This window comes from Corapipo altera, unplaced genomic scaffold (assembly GCF_003945725.1).
Source record: "Corapipo altera isolate COAL_440 unplaced genomic scaffold, ASM394572v1 75, whole genome shotgun sequence".
In the NCBI taxonomy this organism is placed as follows: Eukaryota; Metazoa; Chordata; class Aves; order Passeriformes; family Pipridae; genus Corapipo; species Corapipo altera.
Genome location: NW_020884887.1, coordinates 10,611,865 through 10,633,110, shown reverse-complemented (window position 1 = coordinate 10,633,110; position 21,246 = coordinate 10,611,865). Strand labels below are relative to the sequence as shown.

At 58.0% G+C, this 21,246-nt stretch overlaps 2 protein-coding genes across 3 annotated transcripts; one reads left to right on the top strand and one right to left on the bottom strand.

Annotated features, from left to right (window-relative positions):
- Window positions 1–423: 423 nt before the first annotated feature.
- On the bottom strand, window positions 424–9,093 carry CCDC69 (coiled-coil domain containing 69). 2 transcript variants are annotated; one of them, XM_027643189.1, is made up of 9 exons: window positions 9,013–9,093; window positions 4,030–4,099; window positions 3,486–3,646; window positions 3,195–3,270; window positions 2,931–3,004; window positions 2,596–2,697; window positions 2,283–2,402; window positions 1,958–2,055; window positions 424–1,768 (listed from the first exon to the last, which is right to left on the bottom strand). In XM_027643189.1, the coding sequence occupies exons 1-9, from the start codon at window positions 9,058–9,060 to the stop codon at window positions 1,441–1,443; spliced, it is 1,077 nt and encodes a 358-aa protein (XP_027498990.1). In that variant the 5' UTR covers window positions 9,061–9,093; the 3' UTR covers window positions 424–1,440. The 2 variants fall into 2 exon arrangements, with proteins under 2 accessions (XP_027498990.1, XP_027498991.1); XM_027643190.1 differs by having other exon boundaries at window positions 1,510–1,772.
- Window positions 9,094–15,341: 6,248 nt separating this feature from the next.
- Window positions 15,342–20,255, top strand: GM2A (GM2 ganglioside activator). Its single transcript, XM_027643339.1, has 4 exons — window positions 15,342–15,610; window positions 17,430–17,582; window positions 18,395–18,577; window positions 18,688–20,255. The coding sequence occupies exons 1-4, from the start codon at window positions 15,494–15,496 to the stop codon at window positions 18,841–18,843; spliced, it is 609 nt and encodes a 202-aa protein (XP_027499140.1). The 5' UTR covers window positions 15,342–15,493; the 3' UTR covers window positions 18,844–20,255.
- Window positions 20,256–21,246: the final 991 nt, after the last annotated feature.

Below are 21,246 nucleotides of genomic sequence, written 5' to 3'. Positions count from 1 at the left end.
CAGATACAGATAGGCAGGATTTCCTGTGGCATCTTCTGCTTTGGTGCTACAGCACCTGGCATGTCCCCCCACATCCCTGAGCTTGCTGGGCAAAGCTGGAAGGTGCCCCACCACCCATCCCCAGAGCCAAGGAGATGCTTGGATGATGCATGGAGCAGTAGGTGCCCTGGGGGGAGATGTTTCTGACAAAACAGGCACCCCTATTCCCCCTCTGGGCACCTCGTGGAGGTGTGTGGGTAAGAACTGGACCCCACATCCATGTTGCCTTCCTGGCTGCCTCGTTCAGCTGCTCTTTTCCTGATAAGGGTCAGCACAAAGGACAGAAGTGGCTGTTGCAGTGGCCCTGCTGCCTTGGCAGGGCTGGGAGGTTTGGGGTCTGCCCTGTGCTGGGGAGCCCATTGAAATGAATGAAAAGAGGGAAGGAGCAGGAAAAGAGGGATCAGCTGTAGGGGCCTCCTCTGGGGCTCCCTTGTTGTGTCTTTGTGGGGCCTGCTCCCACCCTCCCCATCTTCCCACCACACTGGATTCAGAGCACACAGCCCCACTCTGGGATGTTCCTGCACCAGTTACCAAAACCACCGACATGGAATTCTTGAGGCTGCTGCTTCTTACAAACTTGTAATTGTTACAGCCAGTAGCACATTGGCCTGGTGCACATACGCACACACACACACATACACACATGCACACCTCTGGCTAAACAGCCCTGGGGAGGGGACGGGCTAGTGACAGCCCCAGAGCAGTGACTGTCCCACCACACTCGTGCACCCAGTGGAAAGTGCTTGTGTGCATCCAGCCCTGACCCACAGCCATGCTGGCAGCATCTTCCCTGATGGGGATGCACGGGCTCGGAGCAGGATCTGACCTGCTGAAGCCTGCTGTCCCCTGGGAGGATGCTCTGCTCCCCGAATGTGCAGCTCTGGCATGCAGCCTCTGCCCAGCTTTGAGGCAGGAGATGGGGTTGGTGGTGCTGCTGATGGGCAGCAGGGACAAAGAGGGCTTGGGGTCTTTGTGGTAGTGAGCAGGGACACACCTGGGCTGTAGGAGCAACCCCTGGGAGACATTTGCTGAAGGTGACAGAGGTGATGGGAGGAGGAGGGCAGGGATGGGAGCCCTGCCTACGGAGGTACCTTAATGCCATGTTCCCAGTGCCCTCCTCATCCTCCAAGTGCTCATCCCCATCCTAGTGACCACCTCATCATCCTCGCCTCACGCCCTGGGCAGCACTGGTGCTGGTTATGCTCAGAGCCAAGCGCTGGGTCAGATCAGCCCAATGCAAGCCTGTGTGTCCTGGCTCACTCCTTTCACCCCCAGACAGCCCCCCACAGACTGCCGTCAGAGGAAGGGGTGCAGGGATGGCACGGGTGGGTGGCCAGGGTCCCTCTGCAGCCCCGCACGGGCTGGGGAAAGGCAGGCGCAAGTGTCCTGTGAAATGCTCCATTACTCCGGTCCAACGGGGTGCCCCGAGGGCTCAGCTGGCCCGGAGCCTTGTCCCGGCTGGGGGGGCACTTGTGAGAGCAGCCCTGGGCTCACACAGCCGGGGAAAGCCCCGGCAGCCCCCCCGGCAGCCCCCCCGGCAGCACGCGGTGCCGTGGGCGCTGTGCTACGTGGCGATGAGGGGCACCTCGCCGGCAGCCAGGGGGAAGGGGGTGCCATCCCCCCTGTTGAGCACACGGTACAGCAGCTCCTCCTTCTCACGGTGAGCTTGATCCCGCAGCTGTGCCTCCTTCTCCAGCGCCCCACGGGCGGCCTGCAGCTCCTCTGACAGCTGCCTGTGGGCAGATGGCACGTGCTGCCGGAGCCACTGGGAAAAGTGCCTGCCAGCCCCTCTGTTCCCCACAAAGCACCCGGTGCCACCACAGGCTGCGAGGTGTTCTCCCCACTGCGACCTGTCCCCCCATTGGAGGTGCCACCTGTGCAGTGGGGAGCCTGCTGGGCACGTGGGACCAGCACTTACCTTGCCATGACCAAGTGGTTCTGGGTGCGAACTTGCAGGTCCTCGTTCTCCTGCTGGAGAGTTTTCACCTTCTCCTCCAGCAGAAGGTTCTTCTCCTCCTGGAAGAGGGGCATGAGGGTGAGGAGGGAGCACCTCTGAACAGTCCCTCCCCTCCTCTTGTGGGGAACACTGGCTTGGTGGCCTTGCACCCACATCCCCTCCCCACTCCAAAACAGGAACCAGGCTCCATCCACCTTCACTCCAGCTGCAATTTCTGGGCAGAATTTAGGTGGGGAGAAGAGTTGAAAAGAGGAAAGCCCACCTGCAACCCCCACTTTCAACCCACCACGTTCTCCAGGTGCAGCAGCTTCTTATCCAGGCCATGGATGTGCTCGTTCTTCATCTCAATGACGAAGTGCAGGCTCTCCAGCTCCTGCTCCCAGAAGGGGCTGGGGCTTCCATACTCCTGCAGGGCCATCACTTGTGTTCAAGGGACCTCAACAGCATGTGCACCTCCCCAGGACAGGCTTTACTCCCCCCTTCAGCTGTCCTGTGCTCCCACCTGGTTCCAGCCCCCCTGCCAGGGTCCATCAGAGAATTCCCCCGGCTTTGAGTCAGCACCTCAGAGCAGGCCCCCTCCCTGAAACCCCTCCCCACACCTGGATGTGCTTCTTGTAGTCTGTGCTCAGGAGTGACTCTTCCACCCGCTTCATCTTCTCCTGGAAAGATTTCAGCTGGGAATTCAGTGCTTGAATTGTCTCCTAGGGCAGCCAGGGAAAAACCAGGATGAGAGGTATCTGGAATTTCTTCCGAGCCAGAGCACTGCTGTGCTATGGTGCCCAAATAACCCCAGGGCTGGAGGAGCTGGCATGGACTCTGGGTGCACCAGGGACCAAGATGGCCACTGAGGAGCATGGGGCACCATGGCAGAACCAGCAGCTGGTGCTCAAGCCCTCCACAAGCACCCCTTCCCCAGGGATTTCTCTGCAGGTACCTGTAGGGCCGCCTGGGACCTGTGGTGGGACTCTGCCAGCAGCAGCTTCTCCTTCTCGTGTGCTCTCTGGAGCTCTGCAGGGAGGACATGAGCTGAATGTCACTGGTTTGGGGACATTGGGGCAGCAAGACCCACCTGAGCCCCACAATTCTGGGGAGCAGGGGAGCAGCACTCCTGCAACCCTGCAGGCAGCCAGAGGGGCACTGGCAGTATGGGAGGAGAGGACAAGAGGGCTGCAAAGAGCCCTGCTGCCCTGACATGCACCTTGCAGGGTCTCCATGTGCTCTCTTTTCAGGGCATCAAACTGCTCCTTCAGCTCCAGCTCTTTTGCCTTTTCCACCTGGGAAGCAGGGAGATGACAAACACCAGTTTAAGGGATGCAGAGCCACACCACTCCAGGCTTCCTGACATTCTCCTAACTCCTTCCTTCTCCCAAAAATGGGAGAGCCCAGCCCAGCATGTGCCAGGTCCGTGATCATGGTCTAGGAAGTCTTGGCTGGCCACAGGCTCCACGCCCAGCCGCTGCCCCCAGCAGCACGTGCCTTTCTGACCAACCTGGATGTGAATGTCCTGGATGATGCTTGTGGTGCCTGCCTGGCCAGCATCTTGCAGCTGCTCCCCCTCCTCCTGGCCTTGGAGGAATCTTGCCCTTTCTGTCCACTCCTCTGGCAGCACTGCCTCCTTTTTCCCGTCCTCAGAAAGCAGGGAGGCATTGGCTGCAAGACAAACACGGCTGAAACAGCACTGGCCACATCCTGTACCCAGGCTGCTTGGACATCCTGGGCACAGTGGCCAGTTCTGTGCTCCTCCCACTGGACAAATACCTCCTTCCCTCTCACTGGTCCAAATGGCACTAATTAGGGTAGTGCTGGCAGGCTCAGAGAGGACACAGAGCTTGTTAGGTTTCCTGTCTTGGGGGTGACCTGTCTGACTGAGAGGATGGGATGCCATTGGCTCTAGGATGCCATTCTCTCTGGGATGCCCTGTTTACCCTCCTGTACCACCTGCAGCCATCATCCCCATCCTCCCCAGCCCCGTGCAGGCTGCTTAATATCACACTGAGAAAGCACAGCAGGAATAAAACACTTTTTTTCCTCACCATTCTCTGTCTTCAAGACTGTGAGCTCCTGGGAAGCCGATCCCCTTTGCTGCTGGGCTTTTAGCTGTCTCTGGCAGAAAGAGAAGGGGCTGGAGCAGGGGGGGACAAAGGGGGAGTCTGCAGGCAGAGGACACCCTGCACTGAGCACTCTTCAGTCCTGCTAAAACACAGGTGCTCAAGCAGCAGTGGTCCCTCCCCAGCCCCCTGCCCTCCCCCAGCCCTGATCATCCATGGGAGTGCATGTGCTGCCCATCAGTCAGCCTCAAGCTCATGCCACTTCCCTGCATCCCAGACACTTCACCATGTAGCATTCAGCTGGAAAACCTGGGAGATGCTCACAACTCCCCCCCCCCCCCCCCCCAAATGATGCTGGTGCAAAATAGACTCCAGCAGCAAAACATTGGGTGGGGAGAGCAGGCAGCACTTGGCAGGGCATCGGCTGTGGCACTGCCTTGCCACCCTCCTCCTGTCCTGGGATGCTCAGGGTCTCTGGCACCTTGCAGTCCCCCAAACACACCCCTTTGCCAGTGCATCACACAGCTGGGCTTTGACACATCCCGTGCTGGAGCAGGAGTGAGAAATGAAACATAGCCATAAATCAGAGGCGATGCAGACCCTGTGCAGGGCTGGCAGCAGGCGAGGGCTGGCGGTGGCCAAGCAATGACCTCAGGAGCGCAGGAATGTGCCGCTCAGCCCCGCGCTCCCGCACACTCCCACTGCTGCCACGGGGCTGAGATAACCCAGAGCCGGGAGCTGCCTCCAGCAACACAGCCCCATGGGATGCCTTCCAGCCCTGCATGGGTTTAATTTAGTCACTTGGAGGGGAGGAGAGAAAAAAAAAAAGAAGTGGATATATTTTTATCAGTTGCTGAAAGATAGAAGCAAAGCTCGCCCGCTCTCACAGCTCAGCTTCACCGGTGCCGGGGGAGTCTGGCCCCTGATGCCCATCACCGGGTCGTGCTTCTGGGCAGAGGCACAGATGCACCATGGGTGAGAAAATCCACCTGCAGACACGTTGCTGCTCTCCAGCCCCTGGCAAAGCTGCCCCAAAAATACTGATCCCTACCAAAACCAGCCCTGCTTGCTGCCTGTGGGGAGCCGGGGAACCCCCTGTGCCAGCTGCTCCCCCACTGTCACAGCGGCGTGGCCAAATACAGCCAGATTAGGGAGCCTGGCTTGGGAAAAAAAGCAAGGGAAAGCAAACAGGCGTCCCTGCCTCTGCCTCCCCTGCAGCCCCCCTTCTGAAGCTGGAGGGAGGCGCAGTTCCAGAGAGCAGGAGAACTCTGAGCTGCTGAGAAGCCACGGCTTTATCTTCCCTTCTATGGCGCGAGCGGCCGTGGCGTTGAACGTGGCCCAGGAAATGTGTCGAGGAGGCACCCGGCAGTTGGGGTTCACAGTGCTTGTTCTCCTTCTCCATACAGCTCACCCTGAAAATGTGGAGTGCCCTGGGGTGCCGCTGAGCCCCGACAGCCCTGTCTGCAAAGGACCCCCAGGGACCCCAACCTGTCCCCTGCACACACCTCATGCCGATGTGCATCTTCCTGCTATTTAATGTACCCATGTCCTGTGATGGGTTTTGGAGTGGGGGAGTGGGAGGAGAGAGGGTGGTGGATGAGCAGTTAGGGCTCTGCAAGCCTGAGGGCGTCACAGGAATCCCACACAGCACAGGCTGTGTGTGGGAACCATCCTGACACAGGGGGGTCACACAGACCCCAGTTTAGATGATCTTAGCCCTTCTGCAAGCAGGATGCTGTTACCACCTACAGGAGGGACCCCCAAACCAAACCACCTCTGTTGCATGTGTCCTGCTCACTGGCAAAGGACAGAGAGCCCAGGGCTGGTCACCTCCACAGCATGGGCAATGTCCCCAGCACAGATCCAGGGAACCTTCACCTCTCTCCCATACCCCAAGCCCAGTAGGATAGGGCTTTAGAGCCCCTTGACCTCTCAAGGAAGATGATTTGAGACACCTGCACTGAGCCCAGAAATAGCTGAAGTGAGCAAGAGGTTCACCAGCATCAGCAGACAAATCTAAATACTTGCCCTGAGGCTACGAGTGAGGCACCTTCCTACCTCTAGGAGCAATTAAAATAGTGTCTAGAGCTAATTTTACTCCTAACCACTCTATTGTCCTTTGGAATAAAAGCTCCACTGCCAAAGCTGGGGTGAAAAGCAAAATGTGCCTGAAAGCATTGAAATATAGAGGCACCTTCTGCTGTCTCTTCCAGAGCAGCATGTGGCACCTGGGCCTCTGGTATGAGGCGCATTTTGGAGAGCTGGAAAACAATCCTGGTATCCACTGTGTGTGAAAGGAGAAGGTTGGGAGTTGCTCCAGCTGGAACAACTTTGGCCAGGGGAAGAAGCAGCCTGAAACATCCTGCAGGTGGGGACCGTCCGCAGCACGGCTTATCCTGTAAGGTCTCGGCATGGAAACCTCTGCCAAAAAATACTTTCCAGCTATGAAAAAACCAAAAGTATCTACATTCCTAGAACTAAATATTTTTAATAGTCTGGAGTGGAACTGTTTATGGATGGATTAATCGGGATTTCCAGCAGGACCTGAGACATCTCCAAGGATGCCAGTGGTGTGGAGCACCGGTGCAGAGGCACAGCTGCAACCTCTGCTTCAGCTTAGCGTGAGGGGACTGTATTTTTCTTCCTCTTTTCCTGTTTTACAAGTACATTAAGCAACTCAACCATACAACCTAGCAAAGGAAATCACCAAGAGGCAGGAAACGAGTATTTAAATCCCGACTCTGCTCCCAGGGAGGAGGTTTTGCTTTGTGGCTGTGGAGAAGTGGGCCAGGATTTGGCCCACGACCCTAAAACCTCCCCAGGACCTGCAGCAGATGCTCAGTGCTGCCAGAGCAATGCTGGCACAGGTTCGTGAGACCTGTCTTCGACTCTGCTACTGTTTTTCCTCCGGCAACGGCTGTGTTACAAGATGACTATCACCTCTCCTGCAGTCAGATCTGTACCGCAGACCATACGCAAACCCTTCACGCTGTTGCCAGCCCCGAGTTTTGCATCCTGACCCCTCCCTGGCTCCTGCTGCTGTGTGTAGTTCCTATATCTTCAAAATAAATTCATCCCAGCCCTGGAAGGTGGCCAAACCTCAGCCCTGATCTTTTGTGAAGGCGACTTGGTCTCTCTCACGCCAGGAGCACGACCAAAGGGCAAGCGGGGACCATGAGTGGTCAAGCATGGGTGGATGGAGCTGGAGAGGAAGGGAACTCCAGGGACAGTGTCCACAGCTCAGGGCTGGGTTCTGTCTGTACCTCCTTATCTCCCCGCTGCCCACAGCCTGGTGCTGGAGAAGGATGAGGCTGCCAAGGCGACTCCCCCAGGGCACACAGCGGCTCCTGGAATGCCATCCGCCCATCGGATCCAGCCAAGCACCAGCTCCCCCAAGGTCACCTACAACCTGGGACTGGCCCCAAAAGCCTCCATAGCCCCCAGCCCCATTTCAGCGCCCAACCCCATGACCTGCACCTGACTTCTGGCTGGGCTCACCCCTGGGGTTTGAGATCTCCCACAAAACCCAAACAACCCCAAGCGACCAGCTCTGCGAGTCCACCTATCAGCAGTGGGAGGTAAAAGTTTCCCACCCCACCTTTTGGTACCTTAGAGACAAGAACATGGGCAGGAGCAGCCCCATGGCCTCCCTTACCCCTTTTAGCCATAACAGGGATTTTAGGTGCTACTTTCAGAATTAACCTGCAACTTAGTCACAGTAGCAGGGCTGTTTTATGGTGCATGAATCTCGGTGAGCAGGCCACAGGGCTGAGCAGAAGGGCTGGAGAGCAGGCAAGTGCAGGAAGGGAGGCGTCTGCAGGCAAATGACAAATTTCCGCATTTCGGTAAATGTGTGGCTTTCGATACCTGGGGCCTCAGGGCTGCTGTTTCTCCCTGTCCCATGCCCGTTCCTGTGAGTTCTCAGTGCCACAAACCAGCCCAGAAGTGTCTGATCTTATGACATAGCAAAGAGTGGGATTTTTTTTCCATGATGTGGAGAAGCGGCCAAGCCTTCAAGTGCTGTAAATAAAGGCACTCGCTGGCTGTGGGGCTGTGTGAGCTCTCTGCCTGCTCCCCTGCACACCTCAGCAGTGGGCTCTGCTCCAGCCGTGTGGTCCCGGGTGGTTGGGCTCTCACAGCCACCTCTGTAAGGGGCCAGGGGGCACAGCAGCACCACAGGGACTTTCTGCCTTCCCTCCAGCCCCTGCCACCCTCCAGTGATCACAAACCCCGGTACAGCACATCTGACTGCATAAACAACTCCCAAGGCTGATGGTGGGGCACTACGGCAGCATGAGCATGTCAAATAACAATAACATAATTATAAAAATGTTGATAATAATAATCAGCAGATAATTTCTAGATCTGAGCTTGCACAAGACCAACACACTGAGATCTGCAGAGCACTCGGAGTGTTCCCCTACAGAAGTGATTCCTTCAGCACAAAGGGACACAACTTTTTGGACAAGGGAGGATGCTGCAGGAGGCTGGCAGAGGTCTAGCTGGGGGAACCCATCCCTTTCCTCTACGGGACAAGCATTTCCAACATGCATTCTCATCCCAGATGCTGCATCCTCTGAAGTATGAACTTCCCCGTGATGTGGGGGTGAGCCCGGAGGGGTGCAGGAGGGTGCAGCAGCAGGGCAGGTCGCTGCCAGCTCCCGCTGTTCCCTCTGCCAGTTCCCCCACCACAATGCCGGAGGGGTCCCAAGCAGCCGGGGACAGCCGCACTGCCCGGCCCCGCCGCTCCCCAGGGCAAGGGGGACCACGTTCCCAGTAATGCAAACAGCGCTCCACACAAACACCAGCCCCACGCGAATCCCAGCTCCATCCAACCCTGGCAACACGTACACTGGGTCCCACGACACCCCGACCCCACGGACCCCCACCCCACGCGAACCCCGACCCCTCGCGAAGCCCAGCCCAAGCCCACCCCAGCCCAGCCCAAAAAGCCCCCGCAGCCGCTACCTCGGCACCGACGGGGCAGCAGCGCAGGGCGCTGCCGGTGCAGCCCATGGAGCCCCGGCGGGACCCGCTCAGCCGCGGGGCGCGGGGCGCGGCATCCCCCGGCGAGCGGCACCGGACGGGACGGGACGGGACGGAATGAGACGGGACGAGCCGCCCCAGCTGGCAGGCAGAAAAAAATAATTAAAAAAAATAATAAATAATAAAAAAAAAAGTCCAGCAGCTGCTGACAGGCAGCGCCGGGAGAGGGTGCTCTGCACCCCCGAGCCGCGGGCAGGGCCCCCGGCCGCAGCTCGCCCGCCCCCGGGGCTGGCCCTCGGCCCCCTCCACCCCGGGGTGTCCCCGCCCTGGGCCGGGGTGCTTCGGGAGTGCTCTGGCCCTGGGGTCCCCTGCACTGAAGATCTCCATCCTGGGGGTGGAATAATGGAAGCAGGACCCCTGCACGGGGGGGGTCGTCTCCTGGCAGAGGAGAAAGGGGAGCAGGACCCCTGCAGCAGGGCTGGGATGCAGCTGGAGCAGGGCTGCCTCAGGGGCCTCCCACTGCTGAACTCACCCCAGCCCCCCAGGAGGAGGGATGTGAGGGTGAAGGCAGGATCCATCCTGTCTTTTGCCATCACTCCATGAAATTACAGCTTGTGCAGGGGTAGTTGTGGAAAAGTGGTGGGTTTGGGGTGTTTTCTCCTGGCAGGAAACCCCCTGCTCTGGGGGTCGTTGTGCTGGCTGGAGGGGGCTTTCAGTGTGGTCCATATTGCCTGGGGGACTGCATCCTGGCAACCCTCCTCTTGAGCATCCCAAACACCCCAAATTCTGGGCCTGGAGCCAGGGTGCCCTTTTCCAGGAGGAAATCCTACACTCGGAAATGGGTCCCAAAGAGGTAGGCAAACAAATGGATTTGAAAGTGTCCTGTCTAAAAAACAGTGGGAGGAAAAGCATGTTCTTCCGAATGTTTTGATTTTGATGATTATTTTAGGTACTTTTTTAATTTTATTTTTTTTTCAGATATTTCTAGATGACCACACATTCTGACCTGAAAAACCCACTGCTGCCACCCAGCACTGCTGAAACGGGAAAGTTTCAACCTGGTCACGAGGCTGTGCCCATATGGAAACACTGCAAGTTTTTGTCAACAAGTTTCTATTCTGACATTTTCTAAATATCCCCTGGGAGAAATCCAAGCAGCCCGCGGCTCAGGGGCTGCCAGCACCCTGGCATTTTGCCTGGACAGCAAGGGAGTGGAGGTGCCTGGTCGTCCTGTCACGTTCGAGTTCACGGTGTTTTTTCTGTCCTGGTAACCCTGGGGAAATTGTGAAACACTACTTGGATAGGAGGGTGGGGGAGGCAAGGGGCAGGCACACGCTGCCCCAAGTTTCCGGGGGACTGGAGGGACGAGTTGCCTGCGTCCTCTTGGGTGGGTGCTGCTTAACCTGAGTGAAGTTTCGTGAGTCACAGCAGCTTCTGGCATCAGCTCCCACTGCTCAGAAACCACCGAGAGCGAGAGCACTGAGAGCGTCTCTGTTCTTATCTCTACCAGCACTTCAGAACGCAGCAGCTCTCCCGAATGAGAGCACTTATTTGGGCTGAGTAGATCCTTTGTGAGATAAAAGGCCTGTAGGTGCAAGGTGCTGGTCTCCACCTCTCCAGGGTTAATTAAAAATCCTGGTCTAGACTTTAGATACTGAAGGCCTACATGGGCAAGCACAAAAGCACATGCATATTTCCAGGCTGAATTTGCACGGCTGGGGCCATGGCTGCGAACAGAAGCAACTGTGAGGGCAGCTGACGAGCAGCCTGTCCAGCTCTGACGAGCAGCCTGTCCAGCTGCCACCACGTCTTGCTGGTGCACGAAGGTCCAGTAGTTTGCACGTGTGCTCATGGAAATTTCTGCATTTAACTGTGGGGTGCTGAGGGGGTGCACTGGGATGCCCCTGTGCCACAAAGTGGGGCTCCAGGTAGGGTTTCTCTTGTTAATGGTGGAGAAAAATCAGAGCATTTGGACACAATAGGCTGAAGCATCAAGCCAGTAAGGCAGAACTGGGATTTGGAGAGGAGATGTTCAGTAAGAACAGCTACAACACCCTGCTCCCCAGCCTCCCCTGCAGGCTCCGGTGTGCCATGCTCGCCATAGCAGCTACAACCTGCACTTTAGACATCCCTAACTTTCGGAGGCGGGGCTGCCCAGATCACCTTAACAGTGATCTTCCTTCGGCCCGTGGGTGCATCCGTGAGACTGCCAGCCAGAGCTTCTGCCTGTGCTGCCCCGAAGGTCTCTTATTTTAGCTTGATTTTAGCAATTTCTTAGTTTCTCCAATCTTTCCTGTGCGGGCTGCACGGGATGTGTGCCTGCTGGAGAGATCTTCCATCTCAGCCCTGCTTCATCCTCCTCTGCCACAACACACTGATAACTTGCTCCGTTTGCAGGGCAGCACTAAGACAGCCAGAAACTGTTCTGTTCATCTGCTCTCGAGCGAAGCAGGGGCTTTCCATGGCATTGCAGGGTAACCAGAGAACCCTGGGGTCCGGGGAACACATGGGGCTGGGGCTGCTGGAGGCTGCACACAGCAGGCTGGAGATGACAGGGACTGTGGCAGCGAGGGGATTTCTGCCTGTGCAAAGACAGGAAAGCAGAGGTGGTGTGGGATGGCCCCACCTGGGGCAGCTTCAGCTTGTTTTGAAGTTTGCCCTGATGTCCTTTTTTTTGGTGTTATTGTGATCACTCCTCAGGAATGGCACCAGCTGGAGACATCTCAAGGGTTTCCTCTAGAAAAGGGAGCTGAGGAGGCTTTATCACATGCTCAGCTGAATTGCCGTAAATGGGATAAAGGGATAACGCCAAGTTAATTTGTACCAGTGGTCATTTAAAGTATTTGCCAAAGCTTATGGATAAGAAAAGCATTTGTGCAAACTTTTTAAGTGTCTCTTGTCACTCTCTCTCCAGTTCCAGCTGGTACTGACTGGGCAGGACAGGATGGGTACAAGGCAGTGTTGGTGCCAGCCCTGCACGGCCTGTGTGCAGGGTGGTCCTGTGAGTGCAGTTGGGGTCACTCTTTTTTTTATTTGCTTTATTTGCAGAAACCCCGTCTGGGGGGGGAGGGGAGAAGGAAGGTGGAAGAGATTGTGCTGGCAGGTTTTTGGGTGATGAGCTGGCCTGTGGTCAGCCTGGTGGCTCCCAGCAGAGCTGCAGCTCAGGCAGTGGAGACAGGGTGGTCATGGTTACACCCTTCGCCCCTCTCATCATTTGCAATCTATTTGCTTTTGCAAATGAGACCTAATGAAGTGCTGGCTGCTTTTCTTCAATGCAAATCAGAGGTGTTCAGCCAGGTCTGCTGAGACCTCGTGACTCAGACTTTGCATGGGTGAGATAGCTGAGAAAACTCAACTGCAGAAGTTCCTGAATGTGTTGGAGCCCAAAAAAAGTCACAGTTCCTCTTGTGAGGATCTAGGTCACACATACTTCTGCCTTGAGGTAGAGCACTGATTTCGAGTCATTCCTGTCCCTGCCTTTGTTTTTCCAAGCAAAAAGATGTGGGTTAACCTGTTCTTACAGTCTTTTATTCTCTTTTTTTCCCCCATGGCAAAATGGAGGGGCGAAGAACGGGAATGGGTGAGTGAAACTTTCACCTACACTGGCGAGAAGCAGGAAAGCATGTGATGCCTTGAACTTGAGATAAGGGTCTCTGCTCCCCTCCCAGACCACAACACAATGCTCAGTCTGTGCCCGTGACTCTCCCCATGCATCCCTATCCTTATCCCTGGCCTCCGGCTGCTCCGGGGCCTCAAAGTGAAAACTAATCCCAGAGGATAACTTTCCGCTCTGTTCCCGGGTGGGAGGGGAGGAACGGGCTATTTATTCCTCACCCTTAAGCCCCGGCAGTGGATCAGCGACGCAGTTGTCGCTGCTGGTGTGGGGTGGGCAGCAGGATCTGTCACGGGCCCTGCCTGCTCCCACGCCCTGCCTGCACGCTCCCGGCCAGCCTCGCTGCTAAATAAGGACTAAAAGCTAAAAATAGAGCCGAGGCAGGGGTTTGGACAAACCAGGCAACCCTTCCTAGAGCTGGGAGCAATATGGGGACGCCAGCCAGTGATAGTGCGTGAGGGAGAGCGGAGCTGCCGATGGGGAAGGGTCCCACAAGTGTGTTCTGACCATGTTGTGGCAAGGGGGAGGTCTGAGACCTGCCACACTCATGTCCTGTGTGCTCAGTCAGCTTAGTCCCTTCCAGCTTTCCTCAGGGTAAGAAACATCTGTTCACCAAAATATGTGGGAAAACCCGTGTTCCTGTGCCAGCTGTGATGGTGGGGTACCTGTGGGGCCATTCCAGCATGCTGGGGGCGGCCTGGGGCAGCTCTGTCTGGAAAATGGTCTCATGAAGAAGAAGGGAGGAAGGGTGGAAGAGGGGGTGCTAAATCCAACATTTTGGATAGATGGGTGGTAGGGGTGCAGCCATATAGAGCCGTGTAGCTTAGACTATGGAGCTTATCGGTGTAGTTTAAACTATGTAAAGCTCAGGAGTTTCTCAACAGATAGAGGGTGTTTTTATTCTGTGAAGCAGAAATTGTAAAAGGAACATAAAGCTAACAAAGTTGTCAAAACTGGCCTTATGGTTGGACACTGTTCTAAAGGGCATAATGATGTGCCGAAAGCAAGAGTTTGAGAAAAGGAAAGCATGAGGAAGACTACAGAACAACCACCAGAGGGTCATGAAAGACCACCCTAAAGGACCACCGACTCAAAACAGGAGGTGTGTCAAGGGGAGGAACAGTTTTGGGAAATGGGAGGGACAGATTTGGGAAATACATGAATTCTTCATTAGGTAGCTAAATAAAGGCATGAAGTTTTTGGAACTTGGCAAGCATGTTTTTGGAGGATCCCATCCCCTCACGCCTCCGATGTGGTAAAGAAAGAATGCTGCTTTCTAATACTAGCCTTAGAGAGTTTCTTTATTCCCAGTTTTGTAGGCCACAGGGGTATTGCAGCAAACTGCCCAGCCACGGGCTACTAGATGCCAGGGTGCCCCCCCCCCCCCGCTGCTCACCTGGCATCGGTTCAAGAGTCTCAAATATTTGAAATATCTGAAATATCTCTGCCACTCTGAGTGCCACGTCCGGTCTTTCCTTAAACACCTCCAGGGACGGCGTCTCCACCACCTGTCTGGGCAGCCCTTTCCAGTGTCTGTGACAAAAGTCTTCCCAATGTCCAACATAAGCCGCCCCTGGCGTAGGTTAAGACCACGCCCTCTCGTCCTCTCACTGGTTGCCTGGAAGAAGAGCCCGACCCCCACCTGGCTGCACTCTCCTGTCAGGGAGTTGTAGAGAGCACCCATGTGGGTGCTTGAGGGAGCTCGGGTTAGCCGTGACACGATTTGGGGATCCAGGGGGTCACTGGCAACCCTTGTGCATGGGTGGGTGGTCAGAGCCTGGGAGTGCTGGCAGCCCCCATGGGTGTCCGGGGGTCCCTAGGGGTGCTGGAGGCTGACATGGGCTCTGGGGTTGCAGAAGCGAGCTGGCAGCACACGTGGGTGCTCAGGGGAGTTTGAGGTGCTGGTGGCCTGTATGTGTGGCCATGTGTGTGGGGGTATTTGGAACCTGAGTGGGTGCAGGGGGGTGATGGGAGCTTGCAGGGGTGCCCAGAAGTCCCTGGGGGTTCTGGCAGTCTGCAGAGGTGCTTCAGGGTGCTCAGAGCCCACACAAGTGTGTGGGTCTGCCTTGGCCCCACATGGGTACCCAGGGGGGTGCAGTGATGCCCTGCAGGGTGCTGGCACACACTGGGGTTCCCCTCAGAGTGGCTCCCTGCCGGCTTTGCTGGAGGATGGTGGAGCCGTGGTTTTATGGGGAGCTCTCCTTGGGGTGTTGAGGGCAGAGCTGTGGTCCTGCCTCTGTGGGGTGCTGGCACCAAGCGAGCAGCTGCCCCGGTGTTGTTGCTCTTTGCTCTCTGGTGACGCTGGGCTTGCCGAGTGTGGGGGGGAGTGTGGGGGTCCTGGGTACTGACCCAAAAGGGTACCGACCCTCGCACACCCTCAGGCGCCCCCGGCAGCCCAAGCGGGGAACGAGAAGAGCCGCTGGGTGGAGAGGTGGGCGGTGGGGAGATGATCGGCTCCCTCCACCGGAGCTGGGTGACGTGCGTGCCCTGGGGTGGTGGGTGCAGCCCCCGCCCCCCTCGCCCCCAGAGCCCGCCCTGGGAGCTTGGGAAAGCGCAACTTCCCGTCCCAGCATCCCTGCGAGTCCAGTCCTGCGTTTGGCAGCGAAACTGGGGAGGAGAGAGGGGGGAAAAAAAAAGAGGAGGGGAAAATGTGAGTGTTCCCGGGGGAGGGAGGGGACTCGGGCGGTGGGCCGGGCTCGGAGGGAGGAGTCATCGCCACCGCACGGGGCTTCTTATCCCGCTGCTGCTGCCAGCCCGGTCCCAGCGCGGTACCTGCCCGCCGCTCGCCTCTCTGCCCCTCGGAGCGACTCCCCGCCGCGCCCCGGACCCATCCCGGACTGTTCCCGGAGGATGCTGTGCGCGGGGCTGGCGCTGGCGCTCTGCGCGCTGCAGCTCGTCCCGGCCGCGCTCGCCGGGCCGCAGCCGCAGCTGCTGGTGGAGCGGAGCGGGGCCCGGCGGCTGAGCAAGGTGAGGAGAGACCCCGCATCCCGCGCCACGCACCCCTCCGGGCACGGAGGGGGCTGCCGGAGAGGCTCGAGGCTCGGCCCGGGGAGGTGGAAGATTCCACCGTCCCGCTGGGATTGCAGGAGACCAGGAGCATTTTCTGCTTGGCAGGACGGGGGCAAGGTCGCTGGTGGGTGCGTGTTTGGGGCTGCGGGGGGGAGTGGGGTCCTACGGACCCCTTGGAACCCTGCAGCCCCCCCGCGCTGGGGAGGACTGCTGGAGGCTGGGATTCAGCTCGGAGCAGGAGGGATCCAGTGTTTACAAACACTTCTGAACCCAGAAGCCCAGCGGCCTCGTCCTTCGGGTGAGCGTCTCCCGGCCCTCAATTCTCCTCTCCATGAGCCTTTTCCAACCCAGGCTCTGCCTCCGCGTTCCCACGCAGCGCAGGGCCGGGCTCATCAACACGCTCTGATTAAGATACAGCTGATTACCATGTGTGACTCTCACGCGGTGCGGAGGGAAGTATCGCAATTTATTTTCCAGGAAAGCTGCTGTTGCCCCAGGGAAGGGGGAGCCGGTTGGGAAGGCTGGAGGGGGGCTCGGCGGGCAGCAATCTGCAGCCACACACCGATGTTCGGCTCCCTGCAGCCTCTTTGCCTGCAGACCCCTGGGCTGGGAGCTCACAGCTCTTGCTGAGTGTAAGCGTGCAGCCTGCCCCGTGTCCCGGCTTGTCTTGAGCCCCGTGTCCTGCCCTGGGCTGCTCCCGGCGGGTGAGCGGGATGCGGGATGAGCTGCTCACCAGCGTGGGCTGCGCTGTGGCCGCAGGGGCTGCCGTGTGGCACCAGGCAGTACAGCCTCCACCGGTTCTGCAGCTGTGAGCAGGCAGGGAGAGCCCCACACCATGGCATGGGGACACGGGCTGCTCCGGCCAAACCTGCTCGGGGAGGGAACTGGGGCTGGGCTCTCGCCACTGGCCTGTGGCAGGCTGAGGGCTGGCTGTTGCAGACAAGTGCCGCCATCCCTCCACCTTTGATTGAGTGCCTTTACTGGTGGTGTCTGGGGAGGCTGGTGGGACTTGTAGGAAACAGGGGAGATCTCCCAGCATGGCTCCTAGCCTGGACAGGACACACCTGAGATGTCCCCCCTTCAGGTGATATCTCCTTACGTGTGGATTTTCGCTATTCTATTAATGCTGCTTCTCTGGCTCATTTGTTCTGAACCAGCTCAAGATCAGGCCCCTGGACTGTATCAGGCAGGGGATAACCATGGCTCATCTGCCCCCCGAGTGTGGAAACTCCTGCTCCTGTGTGGAAACAGGTGGCCAGAGCTGGTGGATGGGGGCTCGCAACAGCTGGGCTGATCCTGGATGAGGTGGGAGGCTGTGTCAATCCCACAGCCCCTCCAGGGGCATCCCCCATGCCCCCCAGTATCCCCCTGCACAGCGCAGCTGCCACCACCCTGCCCTGGTCCCAGCTTGCTCTCACCTGTCCTCACACACCTTGCTCAATCCCATTGGCATGAAGGATTCTTCTTGCCCTGTTCACATGTGAAGTGTTTGGAGGCAGAGCTGAGGCAATTTGGAAATTGCAGCCTGGTAATCCTTTGGGTGTAAAGTTCATGCAGACCGAGGGTTTCTGAGGTGCCCTCAGGCTCGGAGAGCTGGGAGTTTGAGAAATGCAGAGTGTTGTGTTTATTTGGCATTTGAAGGGGCTGAAGGTCATTTTCTGGCTGTTTGTGAGCAGATGTTTGGTGGGGGTCAGACATCCAGCACTGGAGAAACCTCCTGCAAGCCCAGGGCAAGGCTTGCCCTGGCTCTAACTCCTCCTGTCCCCTGGTGCTGCAGGTTGGTGGCTTTGCCTGGGAGAACTGTGGTGACAAGACAGACCCCGTGGTGGTGCAGAGCCTCTCCGTGGCACCCGACCCCATCAGCATCCCAGGGAGCCTGCGTGTCAGTGCAGCCGTCAACAATGGAAAGACCATGGGTCCCCCTCTGAAGGTAAGTGCCAGACATGCCTCCGTGTGATGAGGGAGGGCAGAGCTTCCCTAAACCACTGGCTGCTGGGAAATGGGTGTCAGTGGGTACAGGAATGAGCAGCCCTTGGGGAGCGAGGCATAGAGCGGTGCAGGGCTGAGCACAGCAGGTTCTGTAAGGCAGAACAGGGCATGGGGAGACCCACAGTGGGAGCTGACAGCCCAGTGGGAGCAACCACCTGAGCTGTCTCGTGTCCTGGGGATGTAGTGGCTCAGAGAGGGAAATGAAACCCAAGTGCTGTGGGTGCTCCTGGCAGTCACTGCAGTACTCCTTTTTCAGAGGCCAGATGTGGCTGCTCTCTCCAAGGACATGCTGGGGCACTGCTGTGGGAGCCTTGGGCTGTGCTGGCTGCCCTGCACCACTTTTTGGGAAGTTTTTGGAAGGAGATGGAACACGTGTTTCTGCCCAGGGTGCATAGGCTGTCTTGAGCAATGCCATGTTTGTGGCTGGGGCTGTGGGGAGTGTTCTGGGGGAGCCTGGAGGCAGAGCTGAGGGATGGTAGCACCTGTTTGGGGACAGAGACAGAGGAAAGGGGAGGAGTGGGACTGTAGGTTCCTGGGTGGTGTTTGCTCAAGGGACCAGCCTGAGGTTGGAGGAAGAGAAACCTGCAGGCTGAGAGGATCTGAAAGCAGGAAGGTGTGCAGTGACCCCAGAGACACCCCAAAGATTGCATGATCAGGAGCTGAGGGAGTTGGCTGGTGAGGTGCTGTGGGACCGGCTGGAGGAGCTGTAGGTGCCCGTGCTGGTTGTACTGGTGCTGAACATCTTCCCTCCAGGCAGTGCTGACGGTAGAGAAGGCGCTGGGTGAGCTCTGGATCCAGCTGCCCTGCATTGACCAGCTGGGCAGCTGCACCTACAACGATGTCTGCAGCATGCTCGATGACCTCATCCCACCTGGCACAACCTGCCCAGAGCCCCTGCTCACCTATGGCATCCCCTGCCACTGCCCCTTCAAAGCGGTACGGCTGAACCCCCTGGGGTGGTGCTGGCAGTGCTGATGGGCACCACTGTGCCCCTCAGGGCAGGGCTGGGGTTTTGGCTGATCTCTTGACCTGCCCTCTCTCCATAGGGCTCCTACTCCCTGCCAGCCAGTGACTTTGACGTGCCTGATGTGGAACTGCCTTCCTGGATGACCAATGGCAACTACCGTGTCCGTGCGGTCGTCAGCAATGGTGGGGAGGAGCTCGCCTGCGTCAAATTGGCCTTCTCCCTGCAGTCCCATTGAGGGGCTGGGCACTGTCCCTCCTCTCCCCCCCACCATGGTCCCCTGTCCCATCCTGTGCAGTTGCACCCTGTCCTGTCTCAACCCATCCCTGCGAGGTCCATCGCTCCTGCTGTCAGGAGGAAGCAGCCTCTGTGCCCCTGCTTGGTGCCACCTTCCCTGCTACACCCAGAAAGGCCCCTCTGGTACTTCTGCTGTCCCCAAACCCATCACCAGTGTTTCACCTGCCTGGACAGGGTGGCCTTGGAGCCTAACCCCAGTATGACCTGGGGATAGATATTTTTTACCCAGTTTCTCTTTCTTTTTTTGGTAATGTTATCAGGGCAATTGTAGACAAAAACATTCCAGGGAAAAGCAGTATTTCTTGGAGCAGTCCATGGGGAGGAAGGAGTGTTTGGGGGTGCTGTGGCAGGCTGGAGGGATGCAGGACTAGCTGTGGAGGGTGTCCCTGCTTGCCCCCATCACCTCTGGCCAGAGCACAGGGCTTTGTTGCAGACGTGTCCCCGAAGTGGCTGCAGGAGACTTGTCCCTATGCAGCACCTCCGTGTCTGCCTTTGGTGCATCCTTGTCCTGCACGGGAGACCAGCTTGGTGGCAAGAAGCACCTGGAAGGCACCTCCCTGTGCCCCTCGTGCAGAAAACATCAGGAACACAAGAGGACTGAAACCACCAGAGCCCCACATGGACATTTCCACTCGCAAGGGACCAAGTGGCTGGTGATGCTCCTGGCAGCAGGAGAGGTGGCTGGCTGATGGCAGCACTTGCTCCACAGGGGGACACACACAGCTGTACTGGGCTGCTGGGGCACAGCCTGGCCCAGGACCAGTCCCACTTATCTCATTTTTCCACTGGGACTGAGCCGAGGCAGGAGGACACTGCAGTGGGACCATCCTTCCCATGTACTGACAGCGGCACTACAACGCGGAGCAGCATCCTGAACGTGGGATAACTGGGAGATGACCATGAAGACCAGCAGCCCAGATCCTCTTTGGGGACCTCCTGGCTGTGGCTGGGGACTGTGGTGGGGGTGGGTGGCATCCTTCCTGCTGCAGCTTTGGTCAGGGCATGAGTCTGACATCACCCCCCTGTGAGAGGTGCCCAGAGGGCAGAGGTGCAGGTGACCCACCACCCACCCATGTCCCTCACTGTCCCTGCCTGCTTGTGTTATTTACCCCCTCCATAGGGCTGGTCTCCTACAAGCACTTTATATGCCTTAACTGCTGTGGGGGGTCCTGCACCACACAGATGTGCTCCCACTGCCTTTCTGTGCCCTCCACTTGCTTCATTTCATCCCGTGGCTTTGCCTGGAGAAGAACTAACGCTCTGTCCCTGCTCCCCCCACCAGTGCCTGTGCCATGGCAGCAGCCTCCTTTTGGGCAGGTACTGCAGGTTCTTAATAAATCTTTTTACCAGGAAGCAGAGCTGGTACCTCTTGGTGCTGAGGGTGAGGTGGGGTGACATTTGTTTCTCTTGGAATAGCAGGGGTGGGGATGTGAGCTGGAAGAGGTGAAGGTGGTGGGGCTGGTGTGGGGGCAGTGGTGGAGGATGTTGCAGCCAGATGAGCTGAGTGTGAGCAGCCCCAGGACTGGTTCCTGTGTGAGGGGCAGGATGGCGATCTGCAGGCACAGGTTTTGGACATGGGGACACAGGGACAGCCCTGGGGTCCATAGCCCATGCTTGGGGGCTCAGGGAGTGTCACTCATCCGAGCAGCCATCTATAATCCTGACACCTGTATCACTCTGCATGCCTTGCCCAAGGAACAGCCCTGCTGCAGGGGATTGCAGAATCAATTAGGTTGGAAAAGACCTCTGAGATGATTGAGTCCAACCCTTGACCTAACACTGCCATGTTAGACAGACCACGGCACTGAGTCTTAAACACCTCCAGGGATGGCGTCTCCACCAACCTTCCTTGGCAGCCCTTTCCAGTGTCTGATCACCTGCTTATGGAGAAAGTCTTCCTAATGTCCAACCTAAACCTCCCCTGGCGTAGCTTGAGACTGTGTCCTCTTATCCTGCCGCTGGTTGCCTGGGAGAAGAGCCCGACCCCCATCTGGCTGCACCCTCCTGTCAGGTGTGTGCAGATAGCGATAAGGTCACCCCTGAGCCTTCTCCAGGCTGGACAACCCTCGCTCCCGCAGCCGCTCCTCACAGGACTTGCGCTGCGAGCCCTTCCCCAGCCCCGCTGCCCGCGGGGGGTTCGGGGTTCGGGGCCCCCGCCCTCGTCCCGCCCGTGCAGCGCCACTCGCGGCCCGCCCGCCAGGGGGCGCCACCGCCCGCGTCAGTCCCGCCCCGCCTCGCTTGGCCCCGCCCCCTACAACCCGTGGCCCCGCCCCTTCGGCGCCTCCGCTGGTCCCGCCCCGCCCTCCGTTCTTGGCCCCGCCTCACGCCGCTTGGCCCCGCCCCT